The sequence below is a fragment of the Tachypleus tridentatus genome, chromosome 12, assembly GCF_004210375.1.
Source record: "Tachypleus tridentatus isolate NWPU-2018 chromosome 12, ASM421037v1, whole genome shotgun sequence".
NCBI lineage: Eukaryota > Metazoa > Arthropoda > Merostomata > Xiphosura > Limulidae > Tachypleus > Tachypleus tridentatus.
In genome coordinates, this window is record NC_134836.1 from 10,860,367 (window position 1) to 10,879,305 (window position 18,939).

The 18,939-nt window shown below is 32.0% G+C and overlaps 1 protein-coding gene across 4 annotated transcripts; it reads right to left on the reverse strand.

Annotated features, from left to right (window-relative positions):
* Positions 1-1,232: 1,232 nt before the first annotated feature.
* Positions 1,233-15,880, reverse strand: LOC143235387 (uncharacterized). 4 transcript variants are annotated; one of them, XM_076473496.1, is made up of 5 exons: positions 15,827-15,880; positions 6,765-9,192; positions 4,364-4,532; positions 3,452-3,650; positions 1,233-2,474 (listed from the first exon to the last, which is right to left on the reverse strand). In XM_076473496.1, the coding sequence occupies exons 2-5, from the start codon at positions 9,012-9,014 to the stop codon at positions 2,231-2,233; spliced, it is 2,862 nt and encodes a 953-aa protein (XP_076329611.1). In that variant the 5' UTR covers positions 9,015-9,192; positions 15,827-15,880; the 3' UTR covers positions 1,233-2,230. The 4 variants fall into 4 exon arrangements, with proteins under 4 accessions (XP_076329611.1, XP_076329610.1, XP_076329613.1 ...); XM_076473495.1 differs by having other exon boundaries at positions 6,765-9,196; positions 15,802-15,868; XM_076473498.1 differs by having other exon boundaries at positions 3,456-3,650; positions 6,765-9,196; positions 15,802-15,864.
* Between the last annotated feature and the right edge of the window lie 3,059 nt (positions 15,881-18,939).

The following is an 18,939-nucleotide window of genomic DNA, read 5'->3' on the forward strand; positions in this document are numbered from 1 at the left end:
ACTTATAGTGTTACCATAAATCTATAACAAATTTATTTGATATTCAGTCCTGTGATCATATATTCAGAACTGTTTTGAAAATGTTACTTAGGGGCAATATAACAACTATGAGCTTTCATTGCTAGTTATGTTACATTAATAACTGTTAGCGGGTGGTGAGAATTACTGAACACTCCACTTCATATGTACAGCAGTATAACAACCTTCTAAATATTAAACTTCTAAAATTTTCAGTTTCAGTTTCAAAGCTCATTGGTTAACTTTTTAAAGTAATTTTAACTGAATGTACTTTGTGGATATTGTTATAAGCTCTCCCCCATGCTACGTATACAGGTTTCAAGCTTTTTGAAAGTTTAGTATGAACAACCAGTAATTTATTTATGAATGTTAGCAACACAACAGTACTGGAAAATCCTACAACTTACATTATGCTTTTATAAAAATTTGGAAAGTTTCTTCTACATTTTAGATGGTGCATGTTTTAAAACAACTATAACGTCTTGGTATCCCAACCATAATCTTTTATATTTTTCTTTCCATCTGCTTCATTATAAACCCTTTCAATTATAAGTATGACATGATTCTGAAAATCATCAAATGGCTAGTTGTAAATTATGTGATAATCATTACCCTGGATTTGTTAACTACAGTCATACAATAATTGTTACTGTACAATTTTATTAGTCTCAAGGAACACAATTATGTAACCCCTATTAATATAAGTTATAAATTGCAATTACATGGTAACCTTTATGATAATAAAATGACTGCTTAATGTAGTTATATCACCACTGTTAAGTCATGTGGTAATCCTTATAATAATACAGCAACTTACTACAGTCTTGTTACAATATTACCACTGTTAACCATAGTCATGTTATCACTACTAACTAATCATGTCATAACCCTTATAATATTACCATTGTTAACTATAGTCATGTGGTAACCCTAATGATATTAACTACGTTAATTATAGTCATGTAGTAATCTTTATGATATTACCAATGTTAACTGTACTCAACTGGTAATGCCTACAATACCACCACCACCACCACTGTTAACAACAATTATGTGGCAACCCCTATGATATTACCATGTTAACTGTAGTCATGTGGTAATCACTTTAATATTAAAGCTGTTAACTATAACAGCCAGTTACATTAATTACAAAATAATTGGTGTTTATTCTAAAAGAAATGAATCAGAAAATAAAGTATTATTTGTACACATAATTTCTTTCAGAACGTTTCTTTAATATTAAGAGTTTCGAAAACTTATCAGCACAAAGAATGTCTTTCGAGTACACTGTATAAAATGATACAAAGTTTGTAGACAAATCACTAAAGCCATTCTATATGGGTCTCTCACATTTAGAATGAAAGTTTGCTACTCAAATGGCACATTTTAGTGTTTAAAGTTAAGTATTCTGAAATGCATACATAACTTTTTATTTATTTGTTGCATGTGTAAGCTTAAGACAAAGACTGACTTCTATGTTAAAAACAAACCTGAAGAACATTGGTTACATTCAACAACTTTCACTCCATTCATATCAAGCTGCTGTGAAATTAATACATTCAAAATTAAAAACAGCAAAACACACTAATTGATTTTAAAATGTTACACTACATATCAAGTAGATTTCATATTAAATAACTGTTGAAACATTTCACAGAATCCCAAGTACTACTTCTACTAACTGGAACTAGAACCATACAAAATAAACAAACAAACTGTTTTTACTGTATACCAGATTCTCAAAACAGTATGAACTATTTGAGAAAATTACTTGTGTTTTCATAAAACATGGTACTACAAATATATGTATATATACCACATGTACACGTATCATTCGGCTTTAAATAAAAGTGTAATCTAAACACATTAATAAATATATATATATACTCTCAACAAATACAAAATAATTACTTGGTGTACAATCCAAGCATGCACACAAGTTTAAAACAACAGTTTGTCGTTAATGAATATTTTTAAGCAAAAGGAAAAATTCTCTATCACAGACTGAAAACAAGTATTTAAATTAGAATTGTATAAATATATATTTGAAAAAAAAAAAAGATTAAACTTAAATTCCTATATCTATATTTAGAAAACAAAACAATCAGACAAAATCCATTGAATAGTTCTGCAGGAGATGAAATCATTTAATGACAGCACCCTTACTCAGGGAAACCTAAAAACTCACTGATCCCCACATTTTTGGACACTTTCATAAAATGTCATGTTGTCTACACAACGTTCTGGTGAGAGTTGCATCAGGTCTTCTGATGACTGGTGTTAAGTAACGACTAGACTCTTCAAACCGTGAGGTCATTAAGTTCTTTTTGCTCTGCAGAGACAAGCTGGCCAGTTCCTCCGAGTAATAATGAGGAGTATTGAGGTAGTCTTTTAGTCTCCGTGGCAAAGGCAACTGGTCAATAAGATCTCTTCTAACTGTCTTCAGAATAACAAACCTGAAACAACAAATCACTAAATAAAAAAATTCCTTTCACATCTGGATAGGATGAAACTTGTCCATCCTGAATCTGAGCTGTAAATGTGTTACCTTACAAAGAAGTTAAATTATGATTATAAATTAACATCATTTGTTTTAAATCCATACAGTATTTACGACACAACTCACTACTAACACACAAGCAGAAAAAATATTTTGACACAAAGAACAGTACAAAACTAACTCCTTTAAAAACTTGGAGTTCTACAAAACTAACACTTTTGAAAACATGGAATCATACAAACTAACACATTTAAAAACATGGAATTGTACAAAACTAACACATTTGAAAACATGGAATCATACAAGCTAACACCTTTGAAAACATGGAACTGTACAAAACTAACAACTTTCAACATACCAGACTTGTTTAAGACACTTATAAAGAAGTAAGGGGCTTAGCTACACAAATGTTGTAAGGACTGTACTTGTTTGATTTGAGACACTCGTAAAAAAGTAAGGGACTTGTCTATGCAGATGTTGCAAGGGCTGTCTGTACTTGTTTGAATTGAGACATGTATAGAAGTAAGAGACTTACCTACACAAATATTGCAAGGACAGTACTTGTTTGAATTGAGACATGTATAGAAGTAAGAGACTTACCTACACAAATGTTGCAAGGACAGTACTTGTTTGAATTGAGACATGTATAGAAGTAAGGGACTTACCTACACAAATGTTGCAAGGACTGTACTTGTTTGAATTGAGACATGTATAGAAGTAAGGGACTTACCTACACAAATGTTGCAAGGACTGTCTGTACTTGTTTGAATTGAGACATGTATAGAAGTAAGGGGCTTACCTACACAAATGTTGCAAGGGCTGTCTGTACTTGTTTGAATTGAGACATGTATAGAAGTAAGGGACTTACCTACACAAATGTTGCAAGGACAGTACTTGTTTGAATTGAGACATGTATAGAAGTAAGGGACTTACCTACACAAATGTTGCAAGGACTGAACTTGTTTGAATCGAGATACTGGGTGAAGAAGCTGAACCCTCATGGGTCCAAGCACAGGACGACGATGAAGGAAGAACAGGTAGCGGCCACTACGGGAATGCTCAACAGCATTTTCAATAAAGTCGACAATTGTGTTACTTGTGAATCTCTGAAGACAGCCAAAACTGAAATTACCTAAATAAATAGATAAACAAAATCACTGTATGTTTGTTTCATCTATTGTGTTACTGTGGCAGTTAGAGTAATACTTAGAATACAAATATCTGGAAAAGGATGGCTTAAAGTCAATCCATTAGGTTCATTTCTATCTTAAAATGACATGTTCAACAGTTCTGTGGATAATGCTCTCTGGTATGATATGAGACTATAAAGAATGTCCTTTAGGATTTTGATCTGAGTAATAAAAGGTACAGAAATATGTACAGCTATGGACAGTAAGCAACATTTTAAAAACTCCAAGTATGCACTTGATAAAAACAAATAAATAAAGATTGATAAACTATGATTGAGTCTGCTAACTGATGTAAGGTTAGTTAATGTGAAAAACTAGTAATATAAAGATTCACAGTTTGCTTTATTTTTAATTAATAAGTAGCTTTGGGTGTCTAAATCTACATACTGATTTACTGAAAATGAATACTGAATATATAATAAAAACAATGAAACATCAGTTAATGTGGTTAACATCTTACCATAACTTTAAATATATTATAGCATTCCTACAGACTGTACAGCAGAAACAAAACATCTTATCAGCATTCAAGGTACTGTCTGGTATCACTACAGTCTATACTGCATGGATAGAACTGCTGTACCTTATCATAAATTTACGTACATTCTAGCATTACTATTGTCTGTACAGCATGGATAAGGTAAGTAAATCTTACCATGATCTTGTTCGATTCTGACATGCCTCACCAATCCATTCAATTTAAAAGTAAGGCTAAATATATAGTGTTCATCAGAGCTGTCTCGCACCACAAAAGATCCATCAGGCTCATTAGCTAGCAACCTCTCAGCCATCTCCCCACTGATAGGACCCCAGTACCAGCCACACTAGAAAAAAGATACAGTAATGTCTACAGATACTGTCTGAGATTAATAATTAATGTATTATTATCATTTGTAAACTTCAGCTTATAGGGAATTGTAAACGTATAAACTGATATACCAAAGGTTTTTTTAGTGATAAGTTATAGGCGTTAGTTTGCTGGTATATAAATAGAAAAGTGGTAATATAATGAAGTACTGTTTAATTAAATACAAGAAAACAACTGACACTGATGTGTTCTATGTGTAATAACTTAGTTTTAGTTGCTGATGTATAAACAGAAAATAACTGACAAGTGAGTAATGTAAGTAATAACAAATAGGTTTTAGTTTGTTGATGAATAAACAAAACACAACTGGCATAATGATGTGTTTTGTTACACAAAAAAATTATAGGTTTTAGTTTGTTGATACATAAAGAGAAAACATCTGATATATTGAAGTGTTCTCCAAGAAATAACAAACAGGTTTTAGTTTATTAGTATGTAAACAGAAAACAACAGACAGTTATGTATTCTCTATGAAATAACTCACAGGTTTTAGTTTGCTGATGCAATTTACACAAATTAACAAATTTAAAACCACAAACATGTTTAAAAAAACCTAATCACTTTCACTATCCCATATATAAATTGTATTAGTACACCTTCATCAGAAATTTGAAAAAGACTAGCATATAAATAAAAACCTTTACATGGGGACTAGGCCCATTTTCATGTCTGGAATGAAATTTAAACACCTTAAAAAATTATATAATGCAATCCATCACTCTAGGACCTAAGCTGTCGAGACATGCTAGGTCAAATACAGAGGTTGTAAGTCAAAGATGATTACAATAATAAATATAGAATGATTCAAATTCACACAGACCAAAAATGGAACTTAGTGAAAACAGCTATATTCAAGAAGCAAAGTCTAATTCAAGGAAACAGAGGCCCAAGAGCAAGTGCCTCCCTGATGCTGGATGAAAGAAATGACAGTGAGTGAATTATGATAACATCAAACCGATAAGGCATAAGATAATTTGAAGAGAAACCATTCCTCTGGAGACCAAACTCTGAAAACATGAGAGATCAAGTGAACCATTAAAACAGCTAGAGATGAAACGAAGAGAGTGGATCTGTGGATATATTTGCAATGATAGATTACAATCTATTGAAGGAGATATCAATGGTGCATTTAGCAGGAACAAAGAATTCAAGAGAAGAAAGTTTCTAAAACAAACAAATCCTTATGTGTATAAATTTGAAACATTGAGAACTTTGACATCAGGAGCTTGATGTGTTAAAGATATAAAGGTGTAAACTAAGCTTTTCTCAAATATAAATAGAGAAATACCTCAAAAGGAATAAAAATAATCTAAACTAGACAGCAAAACCAGATATTCTCAAATAAGATGATTCTCAATACTGAATAGTATTTAACAAAACCTGAACACAACAGGAATTAGTACTGTTAAAAAAACTTACTACAGACAATGGGACATAAGTAGAGGTGTGATTAACAGAAGAAATCACACTGAAAATAATTCTAACAAAACTTCTCAATGAAATGTTTAAAACCTAATTGTTTTTTTTCTCAAAATTAATAATGTGTACACTATGAATGCTGACAAGTGGTAAACATAATAAGCACAGAAATTATATTAATTCCCAAGAAAACCCAAAATACAAAACATGTCTAAATGAAACAATGTAGGGAAAAGAATGAATCTTTGTTTAGATCCTATAACTCTTAGGGATTGGTCATCATGGTGAATGAGTCACCCTTCTATTGGTGGAGAGTCATAATGATTACATAACAGCCTGGCACAACACATGTAGATGTAGAGATGGGAACTTCATTTAACCTTAAACAGCAGGAATGTTGTAGGTAACAGCATCAACTGATGATGGCTGCCATTTAAGGGTAAAGCTTTGTGTTGTGCACAAAACCATTCATAGTCTTGCACATAGTAATAGATCTCTGTTGTACAGAGGTGAGTAAACATTTCAGAAAAAAATGGGGTAACATACAAACTATTGGTGCATTGTATAACTTATTCCTTTTTCTACAGGATTTCCTATAATAATGTTTTGTGTTTTAATAAACTCACCATCTACTTGCCATTATTGTAGTTTGTGATTCTTGTACATGCACCACTCGTGTTTCCATAATTATTTACATTTCTGTACATCAAAAGCAAAAAATACACAAATTGTTTAAAGTGCAATAATATTAACTTATTATCATACTTACATCTTTAACTTTCTGAATACTGGACGCATAATCCATTTTACTGTTTGATGGCTCATCTCCAAACTCTTCACTGAAACAACCAGGAAAAAATTCTCCCCTGATCTGGTGAGATGAAGATATTCTTACTAGATTCTCATCAGGAGTGGGAGGGAGAGCTCTGTGTTTGAATGGACTTGAAACATTATTTTTACCAATGCTGTAGAACTCAGCAGAACTTTTTCTATCACCATCATTTTGTTTACTAGAAATGTTTACATTATCAGAATTTTTTGGTAGTCCAAACAAACGTAAAAATGCTGCTTTGATAGAGGCTGAGATACTTCGTTGGCAAGATTTTTCAGAGAATGGTTTTTTGGACTTTGTAGGAGTGTTATTCTTACTGTTTTTTTGTACTTTTCTCCGGCGAAAATATGCTATAACTGAACACTTATCCACCTCATTATCTGACTGAAGAGATTCAGTTCGACATGGCACTTCAGGTTCAATGACAGTTCTATCACCTGAGGAAGGATCAAAAGTCAAGAGTGATGAGCCAACTTCTTTCAAAGTCTGCTGAATTCTAAGAGAATGTTCATGGTTACATTTTGCACCATGTTGACAATACATACATTCTTTTTTATAATTTCTAGCCCATATAATATCCCACTCTATGCTATGGTTCTTAGCTCTTACATCTGTGAAGCAATTCTCTGCTGTTGCACCTTTCTCTCCTGACACTAAAGTTGCAATATTGTTTGAAGACATAATTTTGTTACTAGTAGATGAGCTACTTACAGGTATTTGACATTTATGTGTTTTGTCAATCAAATTACATTTCCTTTCGCTAGACTTACGAGATTTTCCTCTATTGTTCTCTGGTCTTAAAGAGTTTGAGTCAGTACGCTTATGCCTCGTTTGAGCCACTCTTGTGCTAAATGATGACGTCGAAGCAATAGAATCATTTGGTTTAAGGGAGAAAGAACATCTTGGAGGAGGTGGTGGAGGAATAGTATCTCCAAGAAAAATATTATTCTCTTGAGTATTAGTTGTGTGTTCTTGGAATGCTGACCTTCTGCTCTGATGCTGTCTGAAGGCAACAGATCCTTCAGGAAATGAGTCTATACTGCTTCTATATTCATCTCTATTTATGTTAACAATGGGTGGTCTTACTGCTTTGGGCTTCAATACCGTAGTATACTGAGCTGAGGGCTCACTTCGAGAACGCAAAGACTTGAATTGTCTCTGACTACTAGAAGAACCCAAAATGTTGTAATTGCCCTCACTATGAGCCATTCGAGAGATTTCATATCCCGTATCACTACATTCAGTGGTGGTAGTATCATAATTTGCTTCACTGCATGTTTCATCTATTTTGAATCTCAAAGGACGCATCCTTCGTGATGGGCGGAGAGATGGAGAACGTCGTATACTTTCTCCTGTTTCACTCTTTGCTGTAGCTCCTAAAAGAGATATAGAATCTTCCAAATCAGTGTCTTCATCTGTTCTAAAACCTGGTAAATCTGAGCAGAAAGGGATAGCATCAATAGGTGTTGCATAATCTCCATCATCAAGCCTAACAGATAACAAAGCTTGGGCAACAACAAGGTTTGGAGAAGTATGAACAGGAGAGCCACAAAGCTGGACAGCATCATACATACAAGAGTTGAAATTTACACTGCCATCAGTATTGTAACTTTCATTACATGATTCAGCATATTCACCATCTTCATCTAAATCTTCATCTTCATCAAAATGTTCTGATGACATGATACCAGTTTCTGCACAGCTGTTTACCTCTCTTGTTGTTGATTCTTCCTTCTTTGACTGAATATCATTACTACACACATAACTACAAAGGTTTTCTAAAATGGGGTTTTCACTAACACTAACTGATGATTTGGGGTTATAAAGGCAGCTTCCAACAGGTTTTCCTGTACCTAAAAGATGTTTATCCCAAGATTCAACATCTTTTGAACATTTTAAGCACTTCTGGGAACAAGACTTTTCTCCTCCAAAACACCCTGAAACATTCAAACTTGGAGACCTAGACATTATGCTACCCTGTACAGGTGATTTCTTTCTGCTTGAGGTTGATGCTTGCTCCAACTGCACTATCTCCTCCTGTCTCTGTCTGTCTGATGACTTTACCAGAAGACGAATGTGTTGTCTATCACTGGCCATTTCATCTTGCTCCTCTACTGATATGTAACGGTAGCAAAGAATGCAATGCCATGAGCAAAATGTAAGACCTAAAGTCTTACTAAACATCATGATGATTTAATGCCATGGAAACCTGAATGGAAGAGCTCAGAATACAAGAAAGAAACACAGAGAACATACAAACTAATATGTTACCATACATCTTATCCAATAGGAATGTCAGCTGCCAACAAAGTCCACCTTCTCAATTTCTTCCATGGCTCTTTAATTTACCAAACTTTTCACATGTCTACCTACAGTGAAAAAAGGAATTTTAAATAAGTCTATTTATTAAAATATATAGCAATAAAGAAAAGCATGAATTTCAGTGAAGAAAAGACAACACAGATGTTTGATATACATTTCTTTAAACTTCATCATAAACATACATTGTTTAAATATTAAACAATATATTTTCATATGAAGAAATTGTTCATTTTTCATTTATAAATTAACTGAAAAATGAAAGATTTTAAGTTTAGGCATATAGACTGTGAAATGTACAACTCAAATTATGTGAGAGAAACAAGGTTTTAGACACTGTTCCTGTAATATGGCTTTCTTTAACACCTGTTTAAGGATCCACTAAGAAACTAGAGACAACTCTTTTGAATTTATTGTTACCTTTTAATAAATAAATGGTTGATATGGTAGACATTATGAAACATCTGGGTGCAAGTTGTCATTGTTCAGTTATATTCGATGTTTCGATGCATGTGGATATAAAAAAAATAATTTGAATTAGGTTCCAATTTTCAATAAGCAAATGTTGAAGGAATGCAATGAGAATTATCTGCTAGGAACTGGGCAAATGAATCAATTGAGAAAATATTTTAAATACATACTTAAATATTGAAGTGAAACAAAATGTTACAATGGGTGTTTGATCTTTGAGGGATGATACAGGAAGGCCAACATTTGATTATGGGATGGGTAAGTTGTTAAATTATACTTTTTCTTAAGTGTTTTACTACTAAAGCTTTCACCAGTATTCCTCTTCCTAAAAAGTTATTAGATGGAACAAAATAATCATATTGATTCTTAGCTTATAAAAGATTTGGAAAGTTTAAAAAATGATAAGGCACTTGGTCCAGATAATATTTACCCAAGGATTTTGAAAGAAGCTATGACTGAATAAGTGTCACTTGCTACCATTTTTTCTAATTCCTTGAACAGTGGGTTGGTACCAAACAAGTTAGCTAATGCTACTCCTCTTCTCAAGGGTGGTGATAAAAACTGTCCCAGTAATTATAGGTGTATTAGTCTTATATCAATTGTGAGAAAAGTTTTTGAAAGTTTGATAAAAGAGCTTTGTAAAATCATTTAACAAAGTTCATAATTTTATTAAATAATCAACATGGTTTCACATTGGAAAAATCTTGCCTTAAAATATTTTGACATTCTTTGAAAAGGATACTGTTGATGTAGATGAGAGTAAGGATGTAGATTTAGTGTTCCTAGATATAACAAACTGATATATACAAGACTTAAAAATAAGTTATCCCTACAGGAGCAGGATATAGATTGACTGATTGAATAAAAATGGCTGAACAGAAGAAAACAGGAGGTTGTTATAAATTTTCAGTGAAACTAGATTAATGTTACAAGTGGTGTACTTCAGGGCTCAGTCTAAGGACCATTGCTCTTTTGATTTACATTAATGACATAGATGAAGGTGTGGTCAGTAATCATATCAAAACGGAGCTTGTGATGCACACGTCCAAAACTCAAATCTTAGAAACTACCATACTGATCATAACCAATCATAACTGGCTAATATTTTTATAGCTGAGCAATAAATAAAATAATTTAAATTTACACAAAAATTATATGTTTCAGATTTAATCAATACAAATACAAAAAAGGAATAAGTTTAAAAAATAAAAGAATTGAAAATAAACAACAAATAAACTCAAAAATTTGTTTTGTTTTTCTTTAATGAAAATCTCATGGGAGTTGCAATATGAAAGCAAGGCACTTTCATTGATAACTGAGTCTACAAAAAATACTTCAATAAACTCTACTCTGTAATGTGATGCTGTGATGATAACTCATTTTTAACATAAAATTTCAATAAAATCCTTTTTCTCATGGGTGGTGAACATTACTGAATATCAAGTATAAGTACATACTTGTAGATCTGTCAGACAATTCCAGAAAAAGCCACAGGCCCAGTAGTTTTCTCCAGGAACTGACAGTTATATTTGCCAGGAGAGCAGATATTTCTGCTACCTTACTTAAATTTGATGATTATATTAAGGTTTTTGAGTGATGCTGGCTGTGAGGAAGATGTTGCTGCTTTACAAAAGGATTTGGATTCCCTTGTTTGGTCAATAAAGTAAAATAACTTGTGGTCATAATAAATGCAAGGTATTGCATGTGAGTTATTATAATTCAAATTATGTGATCAGTTTCAATGAAAATGACTGCAATAGTGTACTGTTGCTAGTAGTAGAGCAAATAAAGTTTTAGGTTGTATCTACAAAAATACTGAATACAGGTCAAAAGATGTTTTAATACCATTGTACAAGTCACTGGTTAGGTGACATTTGGAGCATTGTTTTTAGTCTTGGGCTCCATACCTTAAAAGGATATGAATTATTGGAAAGAAGGTTTTGTTCATTTTAGGATAAAACCAAATTGATTGGGCCATCTGCTGTGTCCTCTGCAGGGAATTAATCTCCAATATAAACACTGCAGGCCTGTACACTTACTGTTATCCCACTGGGGTTCTATAAATGAGGGCTACATAATGTTTTCAGAAAACATAGGATAAATTGGTCCATCTTGGCTCTCCCATCCTCTAAACGAAATTAAAACTATCAGACAATTTAAACAAAATTAAAACCAGCCCTTATCATTCATATACTTATCAATCATAAATGTACTGTCTCTATAATATCAAAAAGCAACCCATTCCAAAGGATGACCAACCTGTTAGAAAAATAAAACTGTCTTAACTGAAGATGACTCCCACCCTGTCATAATTTATATTTGTGTCTCCTAATCCAACTACTCTTGCCATTAAGTATGAATAAAGACGATGCATCAACACTATCAATTTCCTTCAGAATCTTAAACAAACCCCTCAATTTTTTTATTTTTCAAGGGAGAACAATTTGAGATCTTAAGCTCTCCTCATATGATAACTCCTCCATCCCAGACACCATTCTAGTAACCTTATTTGCAAAACTTATTGTACAAAAATAACCTATGATCTCTAATCTTGCTTTTTCTTGAAAAAAAAGTGTGCATGGGAGGAGGTATGATTAAGGTATTCAAGTTTTTTCACATTGAATGGTGAAAATGATAAGACTAGGTGGCAAAAATACAAATTTTGGCAGGGTAAGTCATATTTAGCTAAGATGATTTCATTTTTCTAACAGAGGATTGGATATGTTGCTTTCATATATGGTGGATATAGTTAATCTGAGGGAAGTTTAAGAGGAAGCTTTAAAAATACTTGAACAATAACAGTAGGTTCAGTTTTTTTTTTAGTGTTTAATTTAGTATATAAGATGACTTATGATGACCAAATGATTAGATGAAAAAAGTTTTTAATTTAATCAAGTTACATCATTATATTGCAGTAATTTTAGTGTAAAATCACAGCAGACTGAACACATTTTTAACAAAACAATTCTAAAAAACATGTTAAAAGTTAAACCTAAAACTAATACCATTCAAAAGTACCATTAGCTTGATATTACAGCTTATTTGATTGGCTTAATGAATGACGAAATTGAAGTCCAGTTACTGATTTAATTATAACATTACTTTTGTTTTGAGTACAATAATTATTATGATTATGATATGTCGTAATCATTATTAGACTTCTGCAACTTATTGCCATTTGAATTTTAAAAATATATTCATATTAGTACCTATAATTATATAAACTTGTTAAATATCAAGTGGCTAATTTAATTGTTTATAAAGATTTGGAGATAACAAGTGATCAGTATTTAAAAAACAGCACTACAGGATTCAGCTAGATTTTATAATTATCTTTTCAGAAGGTACATTTACAGTTTTTTGTTGTTGCTAATTTCCATTAAATAATCATCAAATCATAAAATAACAAAAAATGTGGAAAGATAAATAGAGTACTGATTTTGTATTTACATTAACCATATAAAGAAAGTGATGAAGAATAATGTAATAAGAACAGTCATAAAGTAGTAATGAAGAATAATGTTGTAAGAAGTCATAAAATAGTAGTGAAAAATGTAAGAACAGTCAGAAAGTTGCAGTGAAAAATAACATATGAACAGTCAGAAAGTTGTAGTGAAGAATAATATATGAACAGTCAGAAAGTTGCAGTGAAGAATAATATATGAACAGTCAGAAGGTAGTGCTGAAGAATTTTTAAGTCTTAAAGTAGTGGTGAAGAATAATGTTGAAAGGACAATCATAAAATAGTAGAGAAGAATAATGCTGTAAAAACAGTCAGAAAGTAGAAGTGAAAATAATGTTGTTAGAATAGTCAGACAACAGTAGTGAAGAATAATTTTGTAAGAACAGTCATAAAGTTGTAGTGAAGAATAATGTACAAACAGTCATAACACTGTAATACAAATAATGTAAGAAATCATAAAGAAGTGGTGAAGAATAATGTTGAAGGAAATCATAAAGTTGTAATGAATGTTTGTTTGTTTTTGAATTTTGCACAAAAGTACACTAGGATTATCTGCACGAGCAGTCCCTAATTTAGCAGTGTAAGACTAGAGGGAAGGCAGCTAGCCATCACCACCCACTTTCAGCTCTTGGGCTACTCTTTTACCAATGAATAGTGAGATTGGCAGTTACATTATAACTATCCCATGGCTGAAAGAGCAACTATGTTTGATGTGATGGGGATTTGAACCCACAACCCACAGATTACAAGTTGAGTGCCTTAACCACCTAACTATGCCAGACAAATTATAATGAAGAATGTTGTAAGAACAACCATAAAGTGATAGAGAAGTATATTTTGAGAATAGTTAGGAAATAATTGTAAATAATAACCAAAACAAAATTACAACACCTTAGACCAAATGAAGGTTTATTATCAAAAGATAAAAAGATTTGTAAAATACTCCAAACTTATTTAAGGCTTTAAAAACACATCAAAAGTAACATTAGCCTTTTTCATGACTTACTCAAAATAACTCATACTCCATTTTTCAAAAATTATTTGCCCAAGTTGAGGCAATCAATTTAACACTTATCTATTATTTTCCCAAATTTATTCATATACCATCATGTATTACAAAGCATTGTCAGAAAGCAAAAAAAATAAATAAAAAAATACTGACACAGAAGGTGTTAAAAAACAACAAAACCTATGTTTTCTTACCACAACTAAATTATTAAGGCTCTTAAAACACTTTAAACCTGCTTTGTACTATAACAAAATTACTAAAATTTAAAACACCTTAAATAAAGCTTAAGGTTTCCTTTCTCAATAAATTTACTAAGACTATTAATTCACACTACATCTATGTTACTAAGTTGGTATTTAAAACAAACATTTAATGCTTGTATCTTTAACACTTAAATAATGCATTTATGATTATCTATCCTGCAAGGCTTAGCATCTCTATGTCTTCCTAATTATGTGATTTAGAATGTAATGTTTTGACAAATAATCTTTACAAACAGCCAACTTTAGTATTAAAAAGAAACAAAATTAAACCAATAATTTTTCTCCAATCTATGAACTCAAACTTAAAATGTTCTATACATTAGTCCAATTAGAATTTTACAAAGTAACAATTTAACTTACTATTTTGCAAGTGTATATCACTACTAGATGGCATTTCATATCTTCCACCTCCCCATAAACAATTAATAAACTTGAATGTTAAATTTCTATTAAATTTTAAGACTGTGAAGCAGGTATATGGTCTTGTCATTAGACAAACTGTAAGCTAGTCTAGAAAAAAGAACACTTGGACCTAGTTTATTATTTCACTTTGTCACATATTAAAAATAAACAAGTTTAAAACAGTATATGGCAAAAATAAAAAATATCTTCTACATTACAACTTATTTTGTTAGATAGAAAATCAATTATAATTTCCTAACACATTTTGGAAAATTATGTAAATTATAAATATAATGGTACCAGTGATATTAGCAAATCATGATGGTATCTTTAATTTTAAAATATATTGATTGTTGTAATATGCTACCTAAGCCTATTTTCCAGTAAAATAAATCAGTAACATCTTATATTGGCAGCGTTGTTTTTACCATTTTTTTTTGTACTTTAGATGTAGTGTATGCACGATTGCACACTTATCTTTTACCAAGCATTAAACTAAAAATATCATATTATATACTAACATGTATCATTAAGTAATTTCGATATAACTATAATTTCTACCTACGCATAATCTCAAAGTAATCAAGTCAAATAAATTTTATAACTGTAAACCTGGCTAGAACAGTCGATAATCAGCAAGTTATCAGACATGGTATAAATGAAGAATTTGTACTTCAAATATAACTACGGTATAGCCTAATCAGCCTCGCCTTCATTGACAAGTAGAACAGTTTATACCGAGTTATAACTTATTGTATCATTACTAAACACTGTCAGTTTAGCAGTAGTGCTAAGAATACCGATGTAGCTTAGCCCAGGTATTATGATATTAATCTATTAATATGTTCACGATAATAATAAATATTTTTGTGAATAGTACTACTTAGTAGTATTCATAATAGCAGCCATTATATGTTTATTTTTAATTTAAATATCAAAGACAAGAAAAGGCCAGATATTAAACAACGCTTATATTTAATATAAGTAAGGTCCCCTATACATCCAAAACAGATATATAAAATCTTTATAAATGAGTAAAATAATTACCACATCGAAAAATTTTACATCCTACCTACTTCTTTCTCCACCACTAGAGTACGCCAAAATATTCTAAGCGCCATCTCTAAAAAAATTGACTATATTTTATTATTGGCAAGAAAATTGTAATACACACTTTACAAAACTTCATGCAGTCTTATATAGTAAATTATCAATTTGTCACTAATCATCGAATGTATTGCTTATGAATAAGCAATAGTAAAATACCGCAGAGGTAATTAATAGTTATTGTTTTGTTTTTATTATCACAAAAGGGTCGAATGTGGCTTAAGTACTTAGCGTGTTCAGACAGTAAATCCGAGGGTTCTTGGTCCTCGGCCCGTTGTTACGAAAATATACACCGCAATATTGAGTTGTTGACGAGCTATAAGAGTAATGGTCAAATTCCTCAATTCAGTCAGATAAGAGCGAAATAGATGGTGACGAATGCTGTTAATTACCTTTATTCCCTTTAATTTCTTTTGTTCCCTTAAAATTCCGTCAGTGGGACAGCGGTAAGCCCACAGAGTTAAATATTAAAATCCAGGATTCAAACCTGCAAGATAAACACAGCAGATAGCTTAATGTGGCTTTGCTGTTAAAAAACAAACAGATCTAAAGATGTCTGTTCATACATATCTTTTTGTGTGGGTTTGCGCGAAAATTCCTCAAATAATTAATGAAAAGTTTAAAACAGTCCAAGTGACGGATGTATTATAGTAATAACATTCACGAACTTATGTACTTTATTTAAATGAACACAAAGTCCTTTAGTGTGTCAGTAGTGAGTTTACGGACTCACAGTGCTAAAATTCGGAGTTCAGTTTTCAGCGGTGGGCAAAACACACTAGCCTCTTGAGTAGCTTTGCACTCAAACAAACAATAACATAATAAAAAGAAAGAGAGAAACATTTATGGACATCAAGAGTGTTATCTAATCGAACAAAACAACGCAGCAACAATCGTTTATCAATCATAGGTATATATGTAGCCATCTTGGTATAGCCAGATAGTTAAAGCGTTCGACTCGTAATTCGAGGGTTGCGGGTTCGAATCCCGTAACACTAAACATAGTCGCCATTTCAGCAATGTATGTGTTATAATGTGACGGTCAATCCCACTATTCGTTGGTAGAAGAGTAGCCCCAGAGTTGGCAGTGGGTGGTGATAACTAGCTGTCTTCCCTCTAGTCTTACACTGCTAAATTAGGGATAGCTAGCACAAACAGCCCTAGTGTAGCTTTGCGCAAAATTCTAAAAACAAACAAATGTATGTTTAGTCTGGTAATATTTTCCTTAAAGCTTTATCTGCTATCCATGAAAAGTTTGAACATTAAATAAATATTAACTTATTCTCAATAAAAGCAAATAATTATCAAAATATCGTTACGTACAAGTACATGGCAATAAAATTAGTTTTTATCATAAAATTTGGATAGTAGAAGCTATAAAATAAATGCTTATTTTATTTTTATTGTGATTTTAAATACCTCTGCATCATGTTCTGTTGTTAGATGAGATATTTTGATTTGTTTGAAAACGTAATGCAAAGTTGAGATCAAGTAACAATGACGACCTCTTTTATTTCTTCAATAATGTTTCTGTCGGCCGTGTTTACTGGTAGACCTAGCTTTGCAAACGGCGTTTGAACAGAGTAGAGGTAATGGTATTTATGTCTAAATTATTCATAAACCTACTTTCGAATTTGCTCGCTAATCAATTGAAAACAATCACGTTGAATAACTAACTTAGAAACTAAGTAGTTGAGGAGCAGATACATTAACTCTCACTGTCTTACTACGTGTGTGTGTGTGTATATATATGTTTTTCACCGAGGGGAATCAAATCCCTGATTTTAATGTTGTAAATCTGTAGATTTACCGCTGTACTAGTGGAGGACTGTCTAACTCACATTGAACTGATTAACTATTTAACTAACTAGGTTTGATATATTTACATTATTACTAATTTTCTACATATTATAAGCAACTTCAAAATGTTGCAGCATCATTTCTTCATTACAAGTTCCATTTAGCAAACAAACACTAAACGAAAGTATTAGAAATATAACATATAACACTATCCCTTCTTGAATAGTCAGAAATCTTGAATAATCCTAATACCCATATAGAATATTTCACTAACTTTCAAACTTCATAGTAAGCAATTAAGTTATTATTTACAATTAGAAAACAAGATAAAACATCTAATACTTTTTCCTTCTGTGTAACCTATTCAATTACCTAGTATATTTGTTGACTATCTCTTATGAGCTTTGTGGTATACAGATTAAGGCATGGACATACCGGGCTGAAGCCCAGGGCCTCAAGCTATGACTATAAATGTATTGCACGTAAAGGTTCTGTCTCGAGGGGCATCTATAAGTTGAAATGCATAGGGCCAATAAACCCCTTAATTCAGCTTTGTCTACAAATATATTGGTTTCTTGTCATTATTTGCAATCTTGTCATTGTATGGGTGAATTAATAATAATTTTAATAATCATCTGGTTTTCTCCTAACAAAGTAATTCCATAGGTGATCACACGCCTTGTACCATGTGTTCTTTTCGATTCTGTAAGCAATATGTATCCTCTCTACATATGCTTAACTTTGGAGTTCGTCCACTAAGTAATCACACTTAACAAATTTAATGAGGCCATTATTAACGAATGGACAACACATCATTAACTGCCTTATTGTATAAAGTATCAACTCACAGAATACTCATGGTAAACTGATCTACTGTAAACTATATGAACCTAAGAAACACTCTTATTTAAATGTCTTATAGTAGCTGGTATCAAGCCATTCAACACTCATAATTAAGTGTCATACTGTAGCTGGAAAAAATTCACAGAATATTCGTACTTAAATGTCTTATTGTATAAAGTATCAACACACGGAATACTGATACCTAAACTTCTTAATCCACACAAACGCCATGGCCCAACATGGCTGGTGGGTTAAGGTGTTCGACTCGTAATCTGAGGGTCGCGGGTTCGAATCCCCGTCACACCAAACGTGCTCGCCCTTTCAGCCATGGGGGCGTTATAATATTATTGTCAATCCCACTATTTGTTTGTAGAAGAGTAGCCCAAGAGTTGGCGGTGGGTGGTGATGACTAGCTGCCTTCCATCTAGTCTTACA